The sequence below is a fragment of the Aphelocoma coerulescens genome, chromosome 1 (genome assembly GCF_041296385.1).
Source record: "Aphelocoma coerulescens isolate FSJ_1873_10779 chromosome 1, UR_Acoe_1.0, whole genome shotgun sequence".
NCBI classification, from domain to species: domain Eukaryota; kingdom Metazoa; phylum Chordata; class Aves; order Passeriformes; family Corvidae; genus Aphelocoma; species Aphelocoma coerulescens.
In genome coordinates this window covers 93,585,534-93,611,846 of record NC_091013.1, presented here as the reverse complement: position 1 = coordinate 93,611,846, position 26,313 = coordinate 93,585,534, and the positions used below count along the sequence as shown (strand labels likewise).

The following is a 26,313-nucleotide window of genomic DNA, read 5'->3' as shown; positions in this document are numbered from 1 at the left end:
AAGAGGTGAACAGGCTCCGGTGCAAATGCCCCTGGTACAGTTTGCAGAGGTGGAAATCCGTGAATTGTACTGAACGGTTCTGAGCCAGAACACACCTGCACTGCCAGGTTTTCCTGGGTTTTATCAAAGGCTCCCAATTTAATGACTGGCAGCAAAACTGGCCTGGGTCATGAGAGGGAGGTGGGAAGTGCAGTGTGCAAGAAACCCACAGAACCCTCTTATTGGGAGAATGGGAAACAGGCAAATTACTGCCAAGGTCTCGGTAGATTGAGGATATTTTCCTTCTTATATCCTTATAAGGATTTTACTTCTTATACCCTTATACCCTGCTACTTGTATTCCCTCAATTCACTTAGTTAATGTTGTTTTCTCTTTTGATGTTTATGCCCTTTTTTTTAATGCACTGACTCAGTGTTTCCAGATGGAGATGTGTGTGGCTTTTCTTAAGAACTTGGGAAAAGCTTCTTTCTCAACTTCCTGAGGGAAGACAAGCCAGTCAAGCCTGTTTTAAATGGTAATTTTATGAGACCTGGAACACCACTGCGCTTCGTAACATCTGGCAGACAGGTTACAGCTGCACAACTCTGAGTCATTTTAAGAAAAGGGTTGTCTTAGGCAATTTGGGAAAAGTAGTATGTGGTCATGTAATTTAGGAATTTTAGAGAATGTGCATGCCTCTGAGCAGAATTATATTGCATTGGTGAATTTAATGTTATCACTTATTAACCTTAATAGCATGATTTTGCCTCTTTTAAATTGTTATCTGACATAGTTGCAGTGAGTTGTGAAATATATTACCTAACTGTTTCATCTTAAGAGTTGAAAAGACAATACAGATTTAAGAAAATGCAATCAAATGTTGTATATGTATTCAGTGTATATATATATCAATATTACCAGTCTTCTGCATAGTTATCATTATGCAGATATGTGACCAGATAAAATGCAGCTACTTCTTTATTTAACTATCTTCAGAAATCTTTTTCTTAAGAGAAATTAAGTGATTATTAATAAATGTTCCTTAATTAATTTCTAAATAATTATTAATATTCATACACACATTCCTCTACCACCACTATAGACGAGTTGAGTCAGGTTTATATGAAAATATAGAATTCCCTTGCAATAAAATGACATGCATAACATATCAGTTCACACTCATTTTATTTCCACCATGCCCATTTCAAAATATAATTGTGGCTTGAAGAGTCACTGTCAGGGTTTTTACATTGCACAGCTCAGAGGAGAAAGCATCTCCCTGTGATTTGTTGTGTATCTTTCATCACTGTTTTCCTGGTTCTCAAAATTCCAGCTCCAAACATCATGCTGTGCTCCCAAGATACATCAGAAGTGAGATGACACTCTGTTTTCTTTCTCTTTCCATTCTCATTTTGACAGAGAAAACAGGCTAGGCATGTTCTTCAAGCAAAGGCTTTATCCTGACTACAATGAAGTCAGTTATGAGTCATCTGGAGGTGTTTCTCTCCCTTGACAATTTAAAGGACTCTTTCAGATGGGCTTTGCTAATGCATTTTGCCTATGGCCTGTTGAAACTTGAAGCACGTTTTTTCCTGTCTAAAGCAAGCTCTGGAGTCTGCTGTGCTGGCTGTAAAGGGTAGAGGCTGTATGGAGTATTAGATTTTCATCTATAGTCCAGTCCCAGTGCAGCTGTTTTGTGAAGAGGAGGGGGTTTCTAGAGTATTAGTGACAGATATTTCACCTTGTATTTTGGTCTTTGCTAGTGGGCACTGGCTGGGCTAAGGGTCCTGTCTGGTGTAAGTCTTTGAACTCCTTTCTGCAAGGGCCTTAGGTCTATCTTGCTCCAGGACTAAGTCTGGTGAACACGAACATGACGAATATGCTCTTTCTTACATGAAGCTCACTTGGTAAATAAAAACATAGTTATGTGTTCCCAGCCTTAAATGTGTCCCCATACTGAACCCAGCAAAACCATGTACTCCTACTCCTGCTGGTAGCCTCTCAGAGAGGCACAACATTGAATATGCCACTATTTTTTCATTTATTTTTCCCCTGAAAAAGGGTCTCTGCAGCATCCGATGAGGAGCAGTAGAGCAGCCCTCTGGCCATCAGGTTGCAGTAGGACTGAACTCCACCAAAGTGATCTCTGGACATGATGATCAAACAGGGTTTTCTATGCAGAAGCATTGGGCTCTCCTTTTTCTACATCCTTTGGGTGTTGCTTCCAACTTTTAAAAGGGAGGGGAAAGAAGAGGAGAGGGAAGGCAGCCGGAAACTCGATTCCCCTCCCTTTTCCCCAAAGTCATCTGATTTCCCGAAAATACAACCAGACCGGTGCGCTCCCCACAGCAACTCCAGCCAACAGAATTGTGTAACTCTTTCTGGGAATTCCCCTTCCTGCCGGGAGCTTTCAAAGCCAGCATCCCACAGATAGAGGGTGCTGCGATATTGCGAATTAGAGCTCCCTTCCCCAGACCTCAGCTTTGGGTGCGTTTGGAGGAGGGTGTTCACGGGAAGAAAAAGAGAAAGAAAGAAAGAAAGCAAGAAAGCCGAAGGGGAGAGAGAAGAAAACCAGACGTGAGCTATGGAGAGAAGGTAAATATTGCAGGCATTAGAAATGAGAAAGGAGGATATTCCCCAGCGTCGTTGTCTGACAGCTAGAAGAGTCAGGACAAGCTGCTCCCAACCCCAGGGTCTGAGCGTGATTTTTGAGGCGCTGGGAAGAATGGATTGTTTACCTGTGGGGGACGCGTTCTCTGTCTTAATTTGCTGTGCACCAGGTTTTTTATGACTGATGTTCATAAGAGGAGAGTGTGAGCACTGGTGAGTACCAAGACAGAGATTTTGTCCGTATGGATCTTAGCCTTCCTTCTTGATGCTTGGGTTTGCTCTGTGCAGGAAGGGACAGAGATATGAACTTGCTTGTCAGGCAAAATCTTGATCTAGTCTCCCCAAGCTGGGGTTTTATGATCTTTGACCTACTTTGCAGACATGCAGACACACAAGCAACATTAACCAATCACAGTTTTTTGTCCCAGATCATAATTCCAAAGTCGAGTTCCTGAAGGTTTTCAGAAAGGAAGAACTGCGTTTTCCAGATGTGGTGAGTTACTAAATCTCAAGGTTTATTAGTAATTGTGTTCTATAGATCATGTAAGGCTGTACTGATTTTCAAACCTGAAAATAGCCCAACTAGCCTCCAGAACAGGGCAACGAGGAGGGAAGAGCACTTACAATCCCTGTGGTCAGCTTCTGCAGCTTTACCGCCTCTTACAGGGATTGAGAGAAGCAGAGAGCACGACTGAGGTTATACTCCTGTGTGAAAAGCTACAAGAGAAAGGCAAGCCCCACACAGCCACAGCACTGGTCCTTAAAACTCCAGAGCCAGGAACTCTGCTGCATGCTACGTGCAGCCAAAGTCTAGCTTGTTCACTGGGGACTGTGCACATATGGAAATGGAGACCCCTCCTGTAATGTCATCTTCCCTTCCCTTTTCTCAGGTTCCTTATCTTCTTCTGTCTCCCCCTCTGGGCTGATGCGGCCTCCATGTATGGAGAGATCTTGTCACCCAATTACCCTCAGGGGTATCCCAATGATGTGAACAAAACTTGGGAAATCCAGGTCCCTTCGGGATATGGTATTCACCTTTATTTCACGCATCTGGATCTTGAACCATCGCAGGACTGCGAATATGACTTTGTGAAGGTACTGTCCATGTCCTTGAGTGAGGAAAGCTCAAGAAGGCAGGTTAGAGCACAGAACAACAAAGCTGTGCACAAAGCTCAGGGCTGGAAGAGGAGTTAGGCTCAGCCTTCCTGTTCTGAGCTCCAAGAAGTCCAGATGACTGGGTGTATCTCCACTAGCAGTCATGAAGTCAGTTCAAGTTTGCTTTATAATCACGTGAGCATTGTCGCCAACTGAGTGTCCCATTTATGCCCCCCATCCCGTGTTTCTCCTATGTTCTTAGGAAATGTGTTCTTAGCCATCACAGACACCCCCCTATTGCAAGGCATATTCCTAGCCATTGAAGTGTAGGTGTAAAATGACCATTTTCTTAGGGCAATAGTTGTATGTGCCTGAAATCATCTGGAGTTAATTGATGAGTGGATGAAAATAGATGATTTATTGCAAACAGAAACTGATTGGAGGGGATGTAGGTTAAAAACAATCCATCTGTGTAGGGATAGTGGCCACTCAGTTAAAGTGCTGTGGTCCGTTGCACCACAATTTTTTACGATCTGTGCACCACGGATTTCTTAAAACTAGTCCCGCTCCATGTTGTCCCACAAGGCACAAAAGATCAAGCACTTCCACACAAACAGACAGAAACAAGACCATCCTGTCCTGCCATAGCTCTGTGGGAAATGGGGCAGTAAGGTCCAGTGCAGCACCAGTACACCTTCAAGGAGGACCAAGGTGGGACAGAGTGTGCTCTGTAATAACCTGTATCCTTTTGCTACAAACCAATCAGCTTGTTAGGCTGCTCTGTGGACTGTCATGGTTGGTTTTGCTGCTTTGAAACACAGTGTTGTTTTTTTATGTACAAGTGGGCCTGAAGAAAGGATGTTAACAGCAAACTGTGGGGATTAATTTGTATCTGAGAAATTAAGACAAGTATTTCACAGTTGGGAAGTCAGTAGGAATGAACACTCCTCATGTGTCTTATGAATATAATGAAGCTGGTTGTCCAGGGGCTCCATTCAGCTGCACCTTACCACCTAAAAGCTGAAAAGACTCAAATGCTGGTAATTCCACATGTTGCAGTAGCGAGGTGAGGTGTCTGAATCCTTCTGCAGATCCTGTCTGGTGGCTATGTTGAAGGTGTGCTTTGCGGGCAGAAGAAACCTCGTGCCCCTGGCTCCTGGATTGTGGAGGAATTTAATGTCCCTTACAACACCCTCACTATGACATTCCAATCAGACTTTTCCAATGAGGAGCGTTTCACTGGTTTTGCTGCCTACTACATTGCTGTGGGTAAGGTTAAAACAGCCTCCTCTGAATCTCTGTAGTGTCCAGGCTGGGAGGAAAGCTGACTGAAGGGTTTTCCGTACAGAAATGCCTTATTTAAAGAGATCCCAGCAGACAGAACTGCATTCCAGTATGGCCAGTATAAATAATGTCATAGAGATACCTTTTCCTTATTGTCCACTAGTGTTTGCTTCACTTTCTGCTGCCCTCAGGGCCCTCTCCTAATTTGGCTGATTCATCTTTTCACACTTGCAGACGTGGATGAGTGCATGGATTTTGTGGATGAACCTTGCAGTCATTACTGTAATAACTATATTGGAGGTTACTTCTGTAGCTGTCCACCAGATTATTTCCTCTATGAAGATAACAAAACATGTGGAGGTAAGAGATGTGCGTGAGCTGTGGTCAACAGCAGGAGTTAGTTTAGGCCAAGTGAGATAGCGCACTTGGAAGGCCTTATCAACCTTCTCAGCCATTTGTGAGAGGTATATTTTGGGGGAAAAAACCCATCCCAGTGCAAATCTGAACTGCAGTAGACCGTGGTTTGGGGAATTTCTATTAACATATTCTTAACAATTTTATTTTTATTTCTGTGTCAAGAGAATTAAGAAACTACTAAAAGACATTCTTTAAAGACTGCGATGAAAACCCTTGTTGGCATACTGCTATCTGTGAATCTTTAAATCTCTGACAAATCAGGGAAGTTCCATAAAGACACAAAAATCACCAAGGGCTTGCTTGGCTTGAATCAAAAATCTGCAAGATCACAAAAAAATGCATGTTGAAATGAGTATATTATGAGGACCTGAGCATGACGAAGGGAAGCCTAAATCACAGGTGGAGGGTAAAAAGGAGTTAAAGTCCTTGGCTAACTGCATAGAGACTGGCCCTGGCTTCAGTTTCTTGGGAAGATGCAATGTTGTGACATGGTTATTGCAGGTAGCTGGGCAGACTGGGGATGTGGTGGAAGAAGGAGAGCTTGTCAGCTGCACACATGGACCATTTCCTTTCTGAATCCCATGTTCCTTACTTAATCCTAGTGAACTGCAGTGGAAATGTCTTCACTGAGCCAACAGGGGAGATTTCCAGCCCCAACTATCCCAACCAGTACCCAGAGAACTCTCGGTGTGACTACCGAGTGGCTCTGAGCCCAGGCTACTTCGTGGTGCTGACCATACACAGCGGGGACTTCGACGTGGAACCAGCCGACTCCAACGGGACCTGCCACGACAGCTTAACAGTAGGTGTGCAGCTTAGGAGTCAGGGTGCTCTGAATCTCCCATCAATCTCCTCATATTCCAAAGATTTTGGGACTGCTTAACTTTATTTTCAATTATGTTGCCTTTTGATATTTGTGGGAATACATTTGAATATGTATATACGGGGTGTGTATTTTAACAGCTCTCTCAATACATTTGGCATTTCTCATTTGTTCTTGGTATTTTCACAGATTGTCTCTGGAAAACAGCGTTTCGGTCCCTATTGTGGCAACAAATTCCCAGGTCCTCCTGAAATCAAAACCAGGAACAACATTCTTGACATAATCTTCCAGACAGACCACGGCACACAACACAAAGGCTGGAAAATACGCTACTATGGGGACCGTGAGTAAACGCTTGGAAATGTGTTCATTCTGCTGCTGAGTTAGGGATAGGGCTTTTCCCAGGTCACATTCATGGCACAACAGCATGTTAACATGTTCACAGCTGTTGGTACTGAGTAAGAGTATGCCTGTTTACTAGGGGAAAAAAATCCCTGGGGAGAAAGAAGTTGGGAGCCGGAAGGAGAATAAATCTTGAACCAGTTGCTCACTCATTTCCACCTATCTTTTCATAGCTGTAACCTGTCCCATGAGCGTTATCCCCAACTCTGTTCTTGACCCCAAGAAGGACAGGTATATCTTAAAGGACATTGTGAAGGTGACCTGCGTGGAAGGCTACGAAATTGTGAGGGTAAGTGAAATAAAAAAGCATATGTCTCCTCTGGCCCGTTCAGCGACATCTTGAGGCCATTCCCTTCAGGTGTCCTGAATACTGTTGGGAACTCAAAGTTTTCAACATAGCAGTAGTAAGAGGAAACCTCTTCCAGCAACTGCAATATTTTGAGGCCCCTCCACTGGAGCACGTGTCAGATGTATTTCTTGTCCAAAGACTTACATGGATCATGTGCTCTTTTCCCTAGCAACGAGATAGCATCATGAGTTTTCTCTCCGGCTGTCAGGAAAATGGTGAATGGAGCAACTCCCATTTGAGATGTGTTCGTAAGTGACCTGTGTCTGTATTGTGGGAAGGGAACTGGAATGGAGTGTTTAGGCTCTAGATCCACTATATCTCCAGATTAGGAGGATGCTGAAAGACTGGGATGTGAGCATGCTGAAGGGACAGAGAAAGTGAGCCCCCATGAGTGTACAGGGATTAGAGAAGCTGAGTGGTTCGCTGTCATACAGAATAATCCCATTGTTGAGTGAGGGTGTCCCTTTGATTATATTTGATCCTTTTTGTTGTTTCTCTACAGCTGTGAACTGTGGTGATCCCCCTCCTGTTGAGAATGCCCAAGCCTCGTATGTCTCCGAGCTGCACGAGCCTCTGTACACAGCTGCTGTCCGCTATCAGTGTGAGGCACCCTACTACACCCTAGAAAACAAAGGAGATGGTGAGCATTGCCTCTGCTACACACTCATATTCCTTTGGTTAAAGGCCTAAGAAATGGTTCTGGCACTGCCATGGGGCCATAAGGTCATAAGACTGGTGTGGGATTGCAGGCAGTAGTTTTGTGTTGCCTCTGTGTTTAATACACTCTAACAATGCTTGGGCTGTTGACCTTAAATGCATTAGCAAGTCGTCTCTCCCTTTGCCTTTGCGAGTGAACCATGGAGGTTTTTGCCACATGTAGCACAGAGTTCTGGTGGAAAAGTAAAGGACTCAAGAGACCTGTTAGATGAGGTCTCTCCGAAAAAGGAATAGAAGCACCCTGGTAGGGAGGTAACAGCAATGTTTACTAAGCTGTGCTTGCTTTGGAAAGGAGAAGGTTGGTATATCATATACAGTAGTGTTATTTACCCTGTGTTCATCTTGATTGTATCCCTATGGAACTCTTTTTCTCTTGTGTTTTCCAAGTGATATATCGGTGCTCAGCCAGTGGAGAATGGGTCAATGAAGAGATGGGAACAAAGCTACCAAAATGTGTCCCAGGTACTACCAAAAACTGTATGTGCATGCAGCATATGAAGAACACTGCTTCTTTTGTCTCTGTATTTTTTGTTTTCTTAACTTCCAGCTGATAGGGAGAATTAAAAAACCTGTGTACTGTTCTGTTTACCCTCTTAGAGGAGACAACATGACTTGGCCTAGTTGTACATGATGCCTGTTCACCCCTTCAAAGCCCCAGATCCTCACTGGCAAAGTACAAGGTCCAGGTGGAGGAGACTCAACTCTCTTAAGGGTTCAGTCCCAGCTCAGACAGTGACTTGGACTACACAAGTACACAGTGGAAAAGGAAAATTGTAAGATAAAGCTGAGGGAATTTACTGCCTGAGAGGAGGCTACAAAGAATATGGAGCCATATTCTTCTCAGTGGGACACAGCAGTAAAAGGCAATGACAGGCTCAAGTTGCAACAAAGGAAATTCTGATTGTATTTAAGGAAAAATGCTCCCCCAGAGCACTGGAACTGCTGTCCAGAGAGGCTGGCTAATCACCACCCTGAAAGATGAGCAGAAGTTACCTGTCAAAACCCCTGGATAACCTGGCTTTGGATTTAGGAGGGCAAGGGGGAGAGCAGTTAGGGAGGAACAGGTTGAACTAGAGGCACTGAGAGGTACCTTCCAGCCTAAATCTTCCTATGATTATGTGAAATTCTTTAACAAATTCTGCTTCATGCAAGTTAGAAGCTATCTGCTGTGTACAGTTTCTTAATCTCTGATTTTCTGACTAAGGATTCAACGTAAACAAGGCAATGTGGTAAGAACTCAATTTTCTAGCTACGTCAGAATGACCAGCCTTATTTATGTCCTTTGCATTAACATTCTGCAAAATGTTACCGAGCATTTTACTCAAAAAGCATGGAGCATCTCTGCACCCAGAAGATCCTCTGATAAGATCTCCCACTGCTTAAGATTTTACGTACTAATAAAATTGAGAGGAAAAATGGTAAAACATCAGTGACAAACCTGAACTCTTAACCTGAGACTATCTGGAGTTCACAGAAGAAAAAATTAAAATTTAAAGAGCAGTGTCATATTTCTAAGAAATCAAACAAGTATTTTTTCAAAGACAATCCCTTCACCTAAAGAGCATAATTCAGCAAAGGGAAAATGCCAACTAGAAGGCAATTAAATTGTGAGCTTTGACATACCTAACACTGTCAGGGTGAGAACTGCTTTCCAGAAAAGTGAATTTGAGAATGAGCATTTTCAGTCTAAATTGAGCGTTGATAGTAGTTTTGCTAGAATTTTCTTTGATTTCTCTGTAAATACTAATTGCAAGCTCTGTGGCATACAATATAAATGTGGTTACTCAGATTCAAAAATTATTTAGAGGACACAGGAAGGAGGGGACTATGGGCTTTTTAGCAGTACCAAAGAAGCCTCTGTTTGTAACTGCTAATTCTCCCATCTGGTTCCTCTTTTTTTCTTTTCTTTCTAGTCTGTGGGGTGCCTAGTAATCCCATCCGAGACACAGGAAGGATTTTTGGAGGCACCCGTGCAGAAAAGGGCAACTTTCCCTGGCAGGTGTATTTCAGTGACCCCAGAGCAAGCGGCGTGCTCATCTCTGACAGATGGGTGATGACTGCAGCTCACGTGCTGGATGGATATGACAAGCCCACCATGTATGCTGGGGTAATCGATGTTCGTAGGGAATCTCTGAAGTGGGATGCCGAAAAGCTGATCCCAGAAGCTTCATTCATCCATCCTGGTTGGAAGGAGGAGCCCACAGAAACCAGGCTTGATTTTGATAATGATATTGCACTACTGAAGCTGAGGGATCCTGTGAAGATGGGTCCGAACATCTCACCCATCTGTCTTCCTGGTAAATCACCCGAATATGAGCTGCAAGAAGGGACTCTGGGCTACATTGCTGGATGGGGCTGGAGAGAGAGAGGAAGACTCCCTGCTGATCTTTGGAAGGCCCAGATTCCCGTGGTGAACATGGACAAGTGCCGATCTGTGAAACCAGACGGCTACGATGGTTCCGTCGTCTACATATTCACCGACAATATGATCTGTGCTGGTGGTGGCAAGGACAGCTGTCAGGGGGACAGTGGTGGAGCCTATGCCATCCAGGATCCTCTGAATGCCACCCGGTACTATGTCGCAGGGCTGATCTCCTGGGGGCCAAAATGTGGCACCTTTGGTCTTTACACCAAGGTGGTGCATTACTTGGACTGGATTAGAGAGACCATGAGCAAGCACGAGGATGAGGAAGCTTTGCAGAAATAGCTGTTTCTCCCTTCAGCACAGTCACCCTTTCTAAATGTGATGGCTGCATGTTTGGGCTGGCTATGACCCTGTTCACTCTGAGTATATAATGGGCAATATATAACACAATATAACTCATTGTGTCTATGCTGAGTGGAGAGTCAGGAGTATGGATCCATTTCTCCCACTGTCATCATGTCTGGGAAGGGAAACTCTCTTTCTTCCACTCATAGTAGAGTAAAAGGAAGACATTATTCTGAGTAAAGAGACTCCTTACTTTCATTTTTTTCTATCCTGTTTTTTCCCACTTGGAGAAGAAATAGCCATGCCCCATTGAAACCTGACAGGGAGATTTCAGTGAAGAAAAGAGAGAATAATTGTTGGTTGCCAGGGAAGGTTCAGAGCCTGGTTTCTGATTTATGTATTTCCCGTACTGTTCAGAATATCTAACAGCATTAAAGAATGTCCAAACTGCCTTTTGTGCAATGTGCTGTTGTGTCTGTAAAGCCTTTCTCTCTGCACCTAGTTCTCCTTGAAACTCCCTAAATCAAGTATCTAATAAAATTCTGACCCTGCCAGCTTTTGTCAAGCTGGAACCTGTAGTACCTCACCTCTCTATCGAAGAGTCTTTATAAAGTTCTTCTGAGAAGAGATGGTTCCATCTCACTGCTCAACCATTACCAGCAATGAGGACTTCCCACTTCTGAATTAAGCTGAGCAGAACAGACATCTTCAAAATAATTTCATTCACCTGTCCTCAGGCTTTATTTTTTTTCAAATTTTATTGAGTTAGAAAAGAAATAAAGCTTGATTTTTCTCCCAAAACACTACCTTCTCTTGATTTAGGGAAGGAATATTACTTGACATGTGTTAGGGGTATTTTCTGCTCCAGAAGGTCCTAAATCACTCACAGACATCCTTCCACTGAGATGATCAGGGAACAGGTACAGATGGCATTCACTGAAATACTGAGTTTGTTCAGCTTGAAGAGGAGGAAGCTAAGAGGGGGATCTAACTGCTGTATTCAGATACCTAAATTTCCACTTGGGCTTTTTCCTAGGATGTGGGTCAGCACTGGAACAAGTTCCACAACATACTGGGGAATCTCTGCCCCTAGATCACTCGATAACTTGCCCAGGCAAGGCCCTGAAGTTCTGAAGTTAGCTCCAGTGTCAGCAGTGGATTGGACAGAGACATCTTCTTCCAGGCTAAGTTTTTCTGAGAGTTTAGGAAACGGTGAGGAGGATGTGTACAGCTCTTGGGAGATTTCATACAGAATCCTGCACTCAGCTCAAGCACCTTCAGTTTTGTGTAACAAACAAAACATTATTGGATTGTTGGACTAGTGACCAAGGATCTTACATCTTGTTTCTCTCAGTGACTCATAAGAACACAGTAGGTTATTTTGCAGTAGAAAATCTAGTCAAGAAGACAGCTCCAGGGAATACCCACAACACAAGAGAGGTCACCTTTTCTCTGAGTCAGCATCATTTTACAGCTGCTGTCCTGCAGTTAAAGCTTTATTTCATATAGTATAAAAAAAAAAAATCCATCCTCAGATTCTGATCAGTAAATGTTCCTGGGCTCTCTTCTCCATGAGATTGGTTGTTGTCTTCCCTGTTTTTGGAATGTGGCATCACACAGGCAAGTTATTTTTGCCTCCCTTGAAGCCACCTGGGGTTTCAGATAGGGTAATCTAATGGTAGTTTTGGGACAGATAAGCAACTGCCACAGGCCACTGCAGAACTGGAAACATTTTAGTGGAAGGTAAAGCAATCTCTATAGAAAGTCCATAAGTTGCTTTTAGTGGTGAGAAATATTCAGTTGTGGTTAAAAACAAAGACAAAAAACTATAAACCACCCGGTTTATCCAGCAAATATTTTAATATTCATAGAATCGCACTGATGCCAATGGGCTTCCGCACACTGTACTCAGCAGAAACCACCCCATCCTTCAAGGAAGTCTTCTTCCCTGCAACCTTCCCACAAAATAGAGTACAAAAGGAGACTGCAGTAGTCTCATGATATCATCAGCATTTCAAACCATAACATGTTTGCTGCCATGAGATTTCCTGATATGATTAAGGCTTCATCCGGTTATAAGATTTGTATGAAGAACATCCACAAAGGCGTCCCGCAAGCTGCCAATGGTGCAATCAAACAGCATGGCAGCTTTCAGAAGTGCTCATCATGAAGGTTACGTGCTTTGCGTGCTTGAAAAGCCTTTGGGGCATCGTCAAAAGCTTTGGATATGATTTGCTGTGTCTGGAAATCGATGTGCTACCAATGATGCTTCAGTTAGTAGGACAGCAGTACCTAGGGCCTGTCCTCCTTTACTATCCCATTGATCCAGTCCACATAGTTGAGGACCTTGGTGTAGAAGCCATATCCCGTGGCACAGCCGATCCCCCAAGAAACTATGCCAGTGGCCACCCAGTGACCGCTTTCCCTGTCTAACACCGTGAAGATGCTCCCACTATCCCCCTGGCAGGTATCCTGCTTGCCTTCAAGGAAGCCAGCACAGAACATGTTCTCAGAGAAAACCATAGGGATACCTTTCTTATTACTGTCCAGCCAACTCTGACACTTCTCTCGAGCAACTGCTGGTAAGCTCACGTACTTCAAATTGCTTGAGATGCGGTTTTTATCCACACCAAAGCCGCTCACATAGCCCATGTGCCCATGTGTGTAGAATGAGGTGTTGGTAGTATCTGGGAGACAGATGGGCAGTAATGTAGGGCCCAGGGTTACTGGGTTTTTCAGCTCCAGCAGGGCTATGTCCCCGTTGAAGTTGTGCTCATCTTTAGGGTTGTAATCTGGATGGATAAAGATCCTACGTACAGGGTGGTTACCCATCTTGTGGAGCTCGTCTACATTGGTGTGGCCAAGGAAAATGTCAGCCTCCTCTGCCAGCTGCTCCAGGCTCACATTGTTCCGTACTCCTCCTTTGGGGAAGATGGTGTGGGCAGCGGTCAGGATCCAGCGGTCACCCAGGAGCGCTCCACCCCCTCGTCCATTGATGCCAGTCAGAGCCTGCCAAGGAAAATTGCCTCTCCCTGCTGATTTGCCACCCAAGATCCGCTGCACTTCAATAACAGGATGGATGGGCTTCCCACACACTGTGGAGAAACACAAGAACATGACACCCTCTGTTGCCCTGGCTTTTCTCTGTCTTTCCTCACCGTCACTGTTTGATTTCACTTTATTTTGGCTTTCTGGATAGTCTTCCCTGATGCCCCTGACTGATACCATTATCCTCACTCCCCTCCCTCCATGTTGTCCCAGTTTTGTACTGATTTTAAGCATGAGTCAGTAAACACCAGACAAAGTCAGAGTTTTTACTGACCTGGCAAGCAGGATGGAATTCTCTTCTGGCCATCTTGATCCAGCCAGGTTCCCTCAGGAGAACAAGTGAATCTGTCTGTAGGATGAGAGGGAAGGGAATGAGGCCCAGGCCTTCAGGCATGGGGTGGGAAAAAAGAATGGAATGGAATGGAATGGAATGGAATGGAATGGAATAGAATAGAATAGAATAGAATAGAATAGAATAGAATAGAATAGAATAGAATAGAATAGAATAGAATAGAATAGAATAGAATGTTTTCAAGAGGTTCCTTGGCCCTTCCATCCCAAAGCACTCTCTCTTTCCTGGGAAAAGCTGCCTGTGGTAGGGTATGGAATGTTTCCATCTGTGCATCTTGAAGCACCTCAGTTCCAGAGGAGCAGTAAAGCTCAGGCACTGTTCCTGGAGAAGTAAAGCTTGAAGGGCCATCTGCATGAAGTCTTATCTTCACCGAGTCCACAGGTGCACAGAGCACTGTTTGACCTTATTTAGCCCCAAGAAGGGAGAGAAGTAGTAAAAGCATGAATTTTAGATTCAAGCTTCTGGTGCCAGTAGTTTGCAGAGAGTAGGACAGGGTGGTTTGTTCCAGGAATGGGAACCAGATGAGTCAGTTACTGTACATGCTCAGAGTCTATTTCTGAGTCTAAGTTGCAGGTCAGCTAAACTCACTTGTCACCTCTCAACACAAACTCCACTACCTCCAACATTCTTGCTTTTCTTAGAAAGTTTGTGCCGCTGACTAAATATAATTTTTATACAATTTTTCTTAACACTAAAATAAATGCTTCTAAGAAAGTGTTTGCTGTTCTCTTCAAAATTGACTAAATTATGGTGACTCCCCACCAGAATTTGGCAGAAACTGAATGAATACTTGCTCCTGAATTTTTTCTGATGAGACTGAGCTCTGAATCTATATGAAGGAGTTAAATTCAGATGCAAGAATAATCAAATTGAACATTAGTACCAACTTAAAGAACTCTTTAGTTGCTTGCTCCTGGCCTCAGTAATAGTATGTCACCTCCCTACAGCATGCAGCACAGCTGTGTGTCCATGCTGGCGACTGTATCCAGAAACTGATTCAGATTAGAAATCGACTTTTTTTTTTTTCTTTTTTCTTTCTTTCTTTTTCTTCTTTCTTTTGTTTTCTTTTTTTTTTTCTTTTTTTCAGCAGAGACTGAATGAACAGCCGAGGCAAGGAAATCATGAACTCCTTATGCTGTTCTTGGAATCAAAGGTCCTGCATCATCAAGTAATGTCTTGGGTGTAAAAAGAAGGCATGGGAACGGTTCTGAATGATGACTTAATTTTTCTGACCTGCTGCATTAAAATAGACTTTCCTGTAAGTATGTTATTTGGCTCTTAGATATCTCTGCAGCTGAACAATATTCCAAAGAGCTAAACAGCATTACAGTGGAGCGAAGTGTGTGTTTATTTATTTGCATGTGTAGCAGCTCAGACTGATGCAGTGAGTTTTTTGAATTTTGGTGATTCCCAGACACCATGCCTCAAATTTCAGTGAAAGAATGAAATCCACTAGAAAAGAATGAAATCCACTAGAAAAGAATGAACCATGACTACAGCTGAGAGAATAAGACCTTCTGCAAAAGTTAAGGGGAGCACGGAAGAGGGATGTGATGGACTCTGGGAATGAAGTGGGAATAGGCTGAGACAAGAAGACTCCAGAGATATGCTGCAGGTCAAGGAAAGATTGGAGAGTCTTCACAGGAGGAAAGCATGAGCCCTAAGCCTGGGGAGAAGAGGCAATTCTAACTGGAAGCGTGAGAGGGCTTTCCAGGCACAGGTTTCAGTGTCTGTGTGGGATTAGGACTCACCACCGCCAGTTCCAGTGACGATGTGGTAATAGGGCTCATTGCACTGGTATGAGATCACTGACTGGTACTCGTTGTTTGCAGATTCATTTACGTAGCTGAATACACCATTAGTCAGGTTTTTAGGGCTGCCACAGTTCACAACTATCACAAAGAAAAAAAAAGAAGACATGAATCAAAGACTGCCTGCAAGTCTGGGCACTGGGGCCATGATGTGAAGGACCAGTTAGGACAGTGGGCAGAGAAATTGCTCCAAAATAGATCCCAGATAAAGATCTTTTGCTTTTAGATGCTGCATCATCATAGCAATTTTTGAGTGATATTTTATGCATTTTTGTAAGGGAGGAAAAGCATTTGAATTTTTGCAAGCAGAAAAATGTGAAGCAACAGTGGACCTCCACAGCTCCTTCCAGACAGCACACCCATGAGGGTACGGCACAAACAAACTGAGTCAGAGAGGCTGAACTTCCCATGTTTCTGGAGGAGGAAAGCCACAGCAGGGGATGTTACCCCCGTTCTCAGATCACTCACTTTCACAGCGGGGCATAGGTTGGTGCCACGTGCCATCAGCCTGGCAGACAGCCGTGAAGGACACCAGCTTTCGGTCACCCTACACGGGAAAGAAAAACACCTGTCGGTTGTACAGAGCCTTTCATTCCTTCCCCACATTAAAATATTCTATGTGCCCATCTTTTCACTGCTGTCCAATATTTGCCCCTGTGCAGACTTTTCCAGTTGCTGTCTCCTCCTGACTTCCCTCTATCCTGTATTTGCCACAGGCTACACATTCTTCATAGCAGGCCAGGATACCAGCAGCCAGCAACTATAAAACCATGACAAGTCAGAGGTGCTACCCAGCCCTGGCAATAGGATAGCAAGGGAGGCAGGTAACATCTTCTGCTTTGAGTCTGATTTCATATCCTTCCAAAGAGGCCTTCTTGTTTACCAGCTTTTCCTGGGATCTTTGTCTTTCATCTTCTACCAGGGCTGCATGAAAGAGTAACTGCATAAGGAAGAGAGCTAGGAAAAGAGAAACCATGAGAAGAAAGCTGAGAGAAGCAAAGAAGAAACAGAAATTACAAGAGGTTGCCATGAGTGACATCTCCAAAGGAAGTTTTACTGAAAGGTGAAAGACACAAACTGAAGACAAATTAGAATATGGCTGAAGGGAGTGGAGAAAGGATCTCACCTCCATCAGGTTATACCCAGTCTTGCAGCTGACAACAAAATAGTCCTGAAACTGATACACAGGCTGCAGGTCTCTGATGATGGTAAACCGATCCCGTGGGATGGGCTGTGGGCACCGTATTTCTGTTAGACAGTGGGACAGATTAAGCTGGGATTAGCAAACAGTGTCAATAGGCTGTAGCAGCCTCTAGGGGAGAAATCTCTTACTCTCAGAGGTGTAGTGGATCTTCCAGCCACGGCTGAACCCCGACTCATCGGTGAGGAAGAGTATGTCTACCTCATTGCTGTTGGTTTCAATGATGCCAGGTGGTTCCCTGCCACAGAATTCACCAATCTCTCTCCCTCGTGCTTGGATCTGATGAGGAAAACATATATCACAGGGACAGAAACACACATGCCTCTCTGCCTCAGAATGCCTGTTTCCATCCAGACCAAGTTTACCAGAGTGCCTATGATGGTGAATAGGGCTTGTTGTCTGACCCATCTTTGCTGGTGCCTACACTGACAGATCAGAACAACAGACTGACCTACCACAAGCTCTGCTTCTCCCTTATCTGGGAATCAGAGCTGTCAACCCCTGAATCCCTTAAATCAAAGGGACATTAAACTGGAAGAAGGATGGGGTTTTTTTTCTTCACTCACAGGGGCCTATGACCCAGAGCCTCTGACCTCAGGACAGTGGTAATTAAATGCACTGAGGGAGAGACAGAAGCTCAGTCGTTTGTGCTGGGGCATTCTGCTTGTATTGATCCCATACTTCTCATCTGGTGTCCCCACGATTCCTGTCTGGGTCTGGCAGCAGGGTTAGGAGGAGAGTTTGCTAATCTCAGTACCTTGAGCTGGTCATAAGGACACTGGACTTGCTGGTGATCATCAATCTCAAAGGGTTGCAAGAACTTGAGGGTGATAGACAGGCCGTTCTGCAGACGGATGCTGTAGTTACACCGGAGGTCTTCGGGATAGGGCTGGGGGTACTCAGGGCTGCTCAGATACCCAGATGCCTCTGTGAACAACTCACTGCTGCACTCCACTGGTGAAGAGGAAGAAAGTAGAGGCCACATCGTGGGGCTGTGCCTTCTGCAGCCCCGTCATCTGCTTCCTAAATCACTTCTCCCACCCTTCCTGGATGAAGGGTTCCTTCTCTGGAACCCTCTGATTCTTTAAAATTTCTCTTTACCTTTGCAGGAGTGGTGGTCACTCTGAAGCTGGTAGCCAATCCGGCAAGAACAGAAGTAGCCACCCATATAGTTGTGACAGAAGTGCTGGCACTGAGGCCTTTCATCGTTCTTGGCAGCATTGTTAGGGTCACACTCATCCAGATCTGAAGACACAGGAAGTGAAGGGGCAAGGGGAGGAAAGTGTTAAACCTCCCTGCTCTAGACTGAAAGTACTTAGAGATCCACATCCTTGCCTAAAGCTTCTCTTTGTCTGCCTGGCAAGGAGGAAAATTGGTTGGAGCCACACAGGCTTTTACTTCTCCATGCTGAGGGTATTTCCTACTCACCCACAGCTTTGTAATATGCCAGGAAGCCCCTGTAGGGAATCACTGTGCCATTGTCTTCATTGGAGAAATCAGAGTGAAATGCTAGGTGCATCTTGTTCCCCTTAGACACAAACTCCTTTCTTCCAGGGTGATTGCCTGTGGTTGACCCAAGCCGGCCACAATATCGGCCCAAGTCCTGCTTGTCTGCTTTGATCTGTCAAAGATAAGGTGAAATCAGTGTAGCCTCCCAAAATTGAGTCTGCTCCACACATTGATATTACCCAACCATGAGTTGTCAGTGCTTGCTCCTCCCATTTCTATCTTTAACTCCTTCCCTTTCCTTCGTGGGAAGTATCAGAGGAGGCCTGCTGAATGAAGAGCCATTGCACGTGGTGGCCACTGGATTCCCATCTCCAGGCACCCCTTGGACCACGTATCTATGGACATACCTTAACATAGTCATAGAAGCAGGACTCAGATGGCTCCAGGTCAAAGTATTTGAAGGTCAGCTTCACCACATAGCCTTTTGGGACCTGGATATCCCAGCTGCTGATGTTATTGTTGGGATATGGCTTGGGATAACTGGGGGATCTGATCTCCCCAAATAGGGGAGACCTTCTTAGGACTGGACTGGAACCGATCACCCCAAAAAAGAGGAAGGCCCATGGGAGATAAAGAACATACCTGTGAACATGACAAATAAACGATGACATTGCACAAAATTAGGTCATTCAAAGTCAGGGGAGACTTCACAACTGACTTGTGGACTGTCTAAAGCAAACCGCAAACACAGAAGGCCTACACAGTTGCAGTACCAACTCCTGGCTCGGATCACTCAGGAACAAGAAGGGCAGCTGAAGTGAAGACACCAGCACTAACAAGGTTCCAGCAGGCCATTGTGACCCGGCCAGAGAAATTAATCAACCCAGGAAGCAGTGCGAAGGAGCACGGGTGAATTCCCTGAGTAAGGTCTACAGATTCCCAGAAGTTGTAGGGCTGATTCTCATAGAGCCAGGAGAAGTTTGGTCCCCCTTGGTCCCGGGCCAGTGGGTCATTTTGGGTTATCACTAGTTTAGGATCCTTGGCGAGGATCTGAAGATCTCAAGCTCGGTTTGCTGTGGAGCAATCCTGCTAGCGCCTCCTGGGCAGCCCTCTACCCAGTCATGTCTCCATCTCTGTCCTCCAAAAATTGGCACTCACATTTTTTTCCCCTCTCATTCTGCACATCTCCCCTCTTGCCCTCTGTGTTCCTCCGAAACAAGCTCACTGCCCAGAGCAGCAGCTTGGCCCCGTTGACCTCCTCTCCTCCCAGGAAGGGTCTAACCCCCCCCGACCGACCCCCCCCAGGCTGTGCCGGCGCGTCCCTCCCCAGGGCCCCGACTCACATCTCCGTGCGCTCGCCCCTGCCCGTGCTGCCCGGCGGAGCTCGGAGCGGCGGCCGGCGGGGAGCCAGGGGCGGGCGGGACGGGGGGAGGAAGAGGAGGAGGGAGCGAGGGAGGCAGGAGCGGGGAATAGAAAGCCGGACTGCGAACAGCCTGGCACGGGGCCAGGCGCCGGCGCCGCCGCCTCTGCTGCCCTCTGCTGCCGAGCGCCGCAGCCCCGCTCCGCGAACACGGACCCGGGGGTGCCCCGGGGGTGCCCCCAGCTCCCTCCTCTGGCCCAGGAGGCAGGAAAATGATTGCCAGAGACCCCGCCGAGGGTTTGGTCTGCAATCCAGAAGCTGCTCCGAGTTTGTTGCCCCCGAAAAGGTCCTCCTAGGAAGTCCCCACCCAATCCTTCTGGGCTGTTTTCTGGTATAGAATGATGAGAAAATTTATAGTCTTCACAAGTTAATTTAAACTTTTAAAAATCAAGCTGCCAAAAAAGATATGTTTTCTCAATTCTGACCTGCTGAAGAGAACTTCTGAGATTTTTTGGGGGGATGGGAACTGGGATCATCTTCAAGGAAAGCAAGAAACCTCAGGCATTTGTGTTAAAGAGATATTAAGAAAAATGAAGAAGTCAACAGAATTAAAGGCATTCTGAGAACAAATCCCTTTTCAAGGACTCTTCTTGATGTTTCTTGTGCAAGTATTTTTAGGAGAGACAAGATAGATAAGGTCCTCTATTTAATGGCGAAATGAGAAAATATAGCAACTTAAAAACCCCTTTCAGGCTTTTAGCAACATAGTGCCCAAGACATATATTTGTGTCTCCAACTTTATGAAGTTTAAAATTTCTTGGCTTTCAGGCTTTGGTGTAAGAGATAAAACACCGTTTTAGTGTTTTTCCTTAGAATTATGAGTTGCTCTGGAGAGGTCAGGAAGTGTCTTGCATTGAAATCACAGGAAGTAATTCACAGCTCCAAAAACTTATTGAATTAAGATGAAAATAGTGTTAAAAAGAATAAAGGAAGCGTCTTTGGGATATTTATGGAAGTGTACTAGAGAACCTTCTCATCAAACACCTTTGAATTATGATCTGAAAAAGATCATGTAAACATATAGTTAATGCCACTGTAATAACACCATATGGCCCCACATACCAGATTTAAGATTAAACAGGGGACATTATCCCAGTACTTCCTGATGTCCAAGTATGTCCTCTGCGTGATGAACACACTGGGCAGGCTCACTGCTGTGCTGTGCCATGCTACAGTGGTTTCTTACTCAGAAACCACACCTGGAAAGTAGCTGGGAAGTACTGGACAGTTCTCGTGGAGAGATCAGTTATGAGCAGGTCACTGGTGGGAAGAGTGTTCCCTGGCAAAGCACGGATAGACAGAGGCCCCTGGGGATCATTTGTAAGAAGTGGATAACTTCACTGTGTCCTTGACAAGCAATCTCCTATCTAGGGAGCACTTACTGGGAGTGTTCTGCGGCACTTTCAAAGCGTATCTCCCGTATCTTCGTTTCCTTCTCCCGTCCCGGTAACATCATCTGGGATAACAGGAGAGTACTCCGCCTGGAGAAGCGCTGTTGGTTGTCTGGGGACACACCTACATCCTATAGTCCTACTCCAGTGCTCCCACTGGTGGCGTTCCCCTTCAGATGCTCTGCGCAATCCTCTTCTTCACGTTAGGCTGGAGCCAGGAAATACCATGGTACCAGCTTTACCTTGGAAGGATGTATGTGCCCACCTTTTCTTAGGGGAAGAATTCCTGTAGGACCACGGAACACATGTAGAAACACAGAATGCCTAAACTATCACCTGTTTGCTGCCTGCTTGCCTCAGCTGCATTACAAGTGGTCTAGACAATAAATCCAGGCAATATCAGAGCAAAGTAAAGAAACTGTAGATCTTCAGCATGGTCAAAGATGCCAACATCCTCTCATGGAGCAAGAACCCTTCTTTGAATACTGTGTCTTGCAGGAGGTCATTGGAAGGAAACCTGCTCTACAGCCTCAGAAGCTGTGAAATTATTGTCTGACATGTGGACCAGAGCCTCTCATCCACAGAGAAGGAGCTGAACACTTTATCCTCAAACCTGAAGCAAGGAGGACAGAGAAGTACCTCTGTTTGGCCTCCTACAGCTACACCACCTACCCTACAGCACTGCAGGGCTGCAGACCCAGGCTCACCTATAAATACTGAGCTGGTTTCCCAGGGCACTCTACCTTCAACCCCCTTGGTTTGACTGCCCAAAGTACCCAAAGTTTGAGCCATCTGGGACACTCTGCCATTGGGCTTGGCCTTCACACAGTCAGGCCCGTGCTATCCAATGGCTCAGCACTCTTTCAGACAAAGCATGTCGCTCCGGCAGCTCTGGTTGATAGGGAGAGGATGACAGAGACCAAAAGATGGTTCAGAACTCTAAGAGTGGGTTTTTTCCTGGTATGAGATGGTGAGCAACAGCAGCATCTTGGCAGCCTGTTTCTGTGTCTTCTAAATCAAGGAGTAAAGCCAAGTGTAATACCCTGAGGGGTACACAGTTCTGCAGCCACTCACCAACGTCACACCTCCTCCCACTTGTGACCTCCCAATATCACACCTTCCCTCTGCCTTACAGTGTCATCCTCACTTCCCATAGCCTCGTGTCTCAGCAATACAGTACTGCTGGGTAAAGTCACCATCTGACTTAGGCATCACACCTATAGCATGATTACAAAAGAAAAAAACTGAATTATTAATGCTGGTAGTTACTACCTGAAGCCCTAGAATGGGTTCCAGTACTATCCCCTATGATTACCATTAGTGTGGACCACATCAAGTGAGTATGATTCTTATCTATGGCTCTGGCACAATCAGATGCTTCCTCAAAAAGAGAGGCTGTCATGGATATGTGATGGCTGGCAATGAGTCAGAAGCAATCTACTTGCCCTATCACCTCACAGGCTTACAGGAAAATTATGTGGATGGCTGGCAGGCCAGTGGGAGAGTCTGGCTAATCACCTGAAGGCAACAGTGTCTGCTATCCAGCTGGAATGCAGGCTCAGGAGAGGAGAGTTTGTACCAGCTTGTGGTGCAGGGCCTGGAACGAGCTGATTAGTTGTTGATCACACAGTCTGGAAGACGCCAACCTGGACATGGTGAGGCGAGCTTGGTGCTGGGCATCAGAAGCAGCTCAGAGGGCGTTCTTGTGGCATGGAAGAGTGTGAAGAGGGCAACAGTGGGACCAGCTCTAGCTGCTGTCAGTCAGACCGCTACCTTTTGCAGCTTCATGATACAACAAAGATCATGTCGAGGTTCCTTATAATAGAAGGAGTGATGGGTTGAGGAGGTCAGCACAGAGCAGACACGCTGGATGGTGCGGCTCTGATTGCTCACTGGGTTTGATTGCGGCACTCAAATTGTGGGTTATGGATATTGACAGGGTGCTGCTGCCTCCTATGTCCTCAGATACAACTGTAAAGAGTCAGAGGTTGACACTATAGGCACAGCTGCAGCTCCCCAACCCTTTGCTTATCACATGTTCTGAAGTAGTGCCTTTCTCATGGCACTCATTTTTGCAGTTCTCTGAAAAGAAGCTCTCCAGAAAACACTATTTTTAAATGAGCTGCTGGCAGAAAAAAAACATTTTTTCAGCTTAAACAAGGGCTTATATTTTCAAAATCTGCAAATCTCTTGGTTCTCTGTGGTGTCAGTAGCTGCATGTTTTTGTGTATCCTCCCCTTCAACCTTTTGTTGGGGGGCAACCACAAGTATTTTTCAGAAGTAACTGCCTGTGGCCTTGTGCCCATCCCATCAGGTGTCACCATTAAAGAACACCTCTCTTTGTGGCAGGGGTCTGGCTTTTCAGGGGACCTCACCTCCTTTGGTTCTGCCCCTTGGTCTCCGACTGCAGATAGCTGAGAACCAGTGGAGCTACGATGGTCATGAGGAGACCATGCCAAGAATGCCAGGAGTGCTGGGGCTAGAGGTGGTGGCTGTGGTTTCTTACCCCAGGAAGAGATCCGGACCCTTCCTCACCCATGGGACCTTCTCAGGAACACAGTGAACATGTGGCTGGTTACTTCAGCCCTCACACTTCACACCCTCACATGAGAATCCTAGACTCTGGAGGACGAGTTCTGCTTTTTACCCATCCTCCCTGAGGATCCCAAGGAGCTGTGGCTGCCCCATCCCTGGAAGTGTTCAAGGTCAGGTTGGATGAGGCTTTAAGCAACCTGATCTAAGTGAAATGCATCACAGAATCACAGAATCACTTGGACTGGAAAAGACCTCCAAGATCATCAAGTCCAACCTTTGACTGATCATCAACCTTTTTAAATAGACCATGGCAATAAGTGCCACATCCAATCGTTTTGTGAACACCTCCGGGATGGTGACTCCACCACCTCCCTGGGCAGCCCATCCCAATGCTTGAAAACACTTTCCCTGAAGAAATTCTTCCTGAATTCCATGGTGGGGGGCGGGCCGGGGGGGGGGGAAAGGAAAGGGAAGGCCTGGAACTAAATGATCTTTAACGTCCTTACAACCCAAACCATTCCATGATTCTATGATCCCAGCATCCCGGGAAGAACGTAGCATCCCCAGAGGAGCAGAAAAGACGGCAGGTATTGGTGGCTGCAGGAGAAGGGGCAGCCTGAGCTACCCTTGCCCACTCGGGCACTGGCCCCCCATCCCCGGAGGGCATCGCGGGGTTCAGCAGCGGTGGGGGCGGCAGGAGGAGCGCGGGAGCCGGGCCGGCGGCGGGGCAGCCCCCGCCCCGCTCCTCCCCGCCCGCTCTTATTCTGAAAGGAGCCTCCGCGCCGCCGCCGGCCCTCCCCGCCCGGCCCACCCCGCTCCCCGCCTCCCGCTCCCCGCCGGCCCGGCCCCGCCGTGACCCCCGGCCGGCCCGGTGGGCGAGGCTCAAGAAAACACGCTGCTACGGGCGGCTCGGCTCGCTCGGGTCTTGTTTCTTTTTCTTTCGGGCACTGGGGAGTGCGGGTCCCGTCCGGGCATCTCTGCGGGGAGCGCTCACTTCACCTTCTGGAAAACCTGGACGCAGACCTCATCTTCAGCAGTCATGCGCTGGGAAAAGGGGGGCCAAAGAGGAGTTTAGGTTGGATCCCCTCGTTTCTCTCCCCTGTTCTGCCAGCCCTCCCGCTGCTGGCTGGAGCCTTCACAGGCCACACGCTGATGCACAGCTGACCCTCCCAAAGCCCCAGAAGGTCCGGCTGCCGGGCAGGGAAGGGACATCGCCTTTGTTGAACTATTTAACTTTTAAACCCTGAAGGCGGATGTTTGTGTGAAGCGGTGGCTGACCCCGCAGAGCCGGGGATGAAGTCTGAGAGAAGGTGGAAGGAAATTGCAGGGCTCAGAGCCCACAGCACCTGCATTGTGTCCCCCCCACTCGCTGTGATCGGGATTTTGCAAGCTGCACTGGACCCCTCCTCACCAGATGCAGCCGGTCCCCCTCCAACCAGTGCCTCCAGCCTCGGTTCCTCTTCTCTCCTAGTTGCTCACACACCAGCTGATCCCCCTCCCAGGAGACGGTTGTCTGAAAGAAAGGAGAGGGGAAGACATGGTCCTGAGACAAGCCGATCAGGGCAACACATGTTTCCAGCGATGACACTGGATGTTCCTCTCAGACACGATTTCAAATGCAATCCCCAATCTGGTGTTTCTTTAGTGGCTGCTTGGGACTGATGGTCTTTGTGGGAGGTGAATGACCCTCTGGCTTCCGAGTGCAACAACAAAGTTCTGCCAAAGGAGCTGACATTCTATCTTTTCAGGACTTTGCTCCAGAGGATAATATCCTCTGCTCCCAGAGTACTGGTTTCTGGCTCTTTGCTGCTCATTCTCTTTGCAGTGAGTGATTCACTCATAGAACCACTTACTCCTGGACCTGCAGGGGCATGCCAGCTCTAGGCTTGGTTCTCAACTGGTTATTGAGTCAAAAGCTGAGCAAGTCCCTGAACTTCTTAGCACGCCCCACTCCCCTGTGAAACTGCCCTGTTTTGGTTTCTCACCTGGCACTTGCGTCCATCCACGGGTCCCAGGTCTTCCTCAAACTGGACTCCCACGTCAAAATCCATAACATAGTCCCGCAGGGAGGTGATGGTGCGGATGACCATGTGATCTCCCGTGTGGATAATCTCTTTGTCCGGCTTCAGTAGGCAGACCAGCTTTCGCAAGACCACGTTGATATCTGGAGGATGAGAGAGAGGGGAGATGTGTGGACAACCTGGGCCCCTCGTCCAGTAGAGCTCCTCCACTCTTTTAGCCAGGGAACATCAACCATGGTACCTCCTTTCCCCTACCACCACAGCACCAAAGTGATGATAGGAGACAGAAAGATCATAGAGTTCCCAACTCCCCCCCTCTTTCCCCTTTCCGACTCCTAACTTTTTGGAGACACAAAACGGAGCTAAAGGAGAGCAGGGAGCGTTACCTAAAGCCCGCAAGTAATTGTCCATGTTCTCCTGGGAGACGAAGCGGTAATAGCCGGTGAGGTTGGGAGGCATCCCGGGGCAGAGGGACGGGGCGGACGGCGCGGAGGAAAGAGCGCAAGCAGCGGGGCAGGCGCGGAGCGGGGACCAAAGTGTCTGGCCGGGCGGGCCGGTCGCTCTCCCGCGGTGCGGGAAGCGCTGCGGGGCGGCCCGATCCCCGCGCCCCCCGCCGCAGTAAGAGTCCCCGCGGCGGGGGGCGCGGAAAGGGCCGGGACGGCCCCTGCTCCGGCATCTCCGCCTCGGCTGGGCAGGACG

General features: G+C 46.8%; 3 protein-coding genes across 4 annotated transcripts; 1 reads left to right on the top strand and 2 right to left on the bottom strand.

Annotated features, from left to right (window-relative positions):
• Nucleotides 1-2,404: 2,404 nt before the first annotated feature.
• On the top strand, nucleotides 2,405-10,837 carry C1S (complement C1s). 2 transcript variants are annotated; one of them, XM_069018314.1, is made up of 12 exons: nucleotides 2,405-2,574; nucleotides 3,018-3,082; nucleotides 3,480-3,684; nucleotides 4,776-4,953; nucleotides 5,203-5,328; nucleotides 5,988-6,187; nucleotides 6,398-6,551; nucleotides 6,784-6,899; nucleotides 7,129-7,207; nucleotides 7,462-7,599; nucleotides 8,064-8,138; nucleotides 9,590-10,837. In XM_069018314.1, the coding sequence occupies exons 2-12, from the start codon at nucleotides 3,078-3,080 to the stop codon at nucleotides 10,381-10,383; spliced, it is 2,070 nt and encodes a 689-aa protein (XP_068874415.1). In that variant the 5' UTR covers nucleotides 2,405-2,574; nucleotides 3,018-3,077; the 3' UTR covers nucleotides 10,384-10,837. The 2 variants fall into 2 exon arrangements, with proteins under 2 accessions (XP_068874415.1, XP_068874426.1); XM_069018325.1 differs by having other exon boundaries at nucleotides 3,005-3,082.
• A 1,054-nt stretch (nucleotides 10,838-11,891) lies between these two features.
• C1R (complement C1r) lies at nucleotides 11,892-19,661 on the bottom strand. Its single transcript, XM_069018300.1, has 11 exons — nucleotides 19,591-19,661; nucleotides 18,655-18,889; nucleotides 18,227-18,419; nucleotides 17,900-18,043; nucleotides 17,556-17,752; nucleotides 16,930-17,077; nucleotides 16,724-16,845; nucleotides 16,066-16,144; nucleotides 15,538-15,678; nucleotides 13,709-13,783; nucleotides 11,892-13,481 (listed from the first exon to the last, which is right to left on the bottom strand). Coding segments are annotated over exons 1-11 (2,139 nt in total). The 5' UTR covers nucleotides 19,593-19,661; the 3' UTR covers nucleotides 11,892-12,678.
• A 4,820-nt stretch (nucleotides 19,662-24,481) lies between these two features.
• Nucleotides 24,482-26,213, bottom strand: RBP5 (retinol binding protein 5). The gene is made up of 4 exons (XM_069031402.1): nucleotides 26,001-26,213; nucleotides 25,579-25,757; nucleotides 25,005-25,106; nucleotides 24,482-24,637 (listed from the first exon to the last, which is right to left on the bottom strand). Exons 1-4 carry the CDS (start codon nucleotides 26,071-26,073, stop codon nucleotides 24,584-24,586), a joined length of 408 nt encoding a protein of 135 aa, XP_068887503.1. The 5' UTR covers nucleotides 26,074-26,213; the 3' UTR covers nucleotides 24,482-24,583.
• Nucleotides 26,214-26,313: the final 100 nt, after the last annotated feature.

Bases quoted from the DNA above. Each gene is read 5' to 3' on its own strand.
- RBP5 (XM_069031402.1), bottom strand. From the start codon at position 26,073: ATGCCTCCCAACCTCACCGGCTATTACCGCTTCGTCTCCCAGGAGAAC. The intron at 25,758-26,000 runs GTAACGCTCCCT...CTCATCCTCCAG, and splicing joins CAATTACTTGCGGGCTTTAG to ATATCAACGTGGTCTTGCGA. The intron at 25,107-25,578 runs GTGAGAAACCAA...CCTTTCTTTCAG, and splicing joins TGGATGGACGCAAGTGCCAG to ACAACCGTCTCCTGGGAGGG.
- C1S (XM_069018314.1), top strand. The intron at 4,954-5,202 runs GTAAGGTTAAAA...TCACACTTGCAG, and splicing joins TGCCTACTACATTGCTGTGG to ACGTGGATGAGTGCATGGAT. The intron at 6,552-6,783 runs GTGAGTAAACGC...ATCTTTTCATAG, and splicing joins AATACGCTACTATGGGGACC to CTGTAACCTGTCCCATGAGC.
- C1R (XM_069018300.1), bottom strand. The intron at 18,044-18,226 runs GTGAGTAGGAAA...CTGTGTCTTCAG, and splicing joins GGCATATTACAAAGCTGTGG to ATCTGGATGAGTGTGACCCT. The intron at 16,145-16,723 runs GTGAGATCCTTT...TTTCCCGTGTAG, and splicing joins CTGGGTATAACCTGATGGAG to GGTGACCGAAAGCTGGTGTC.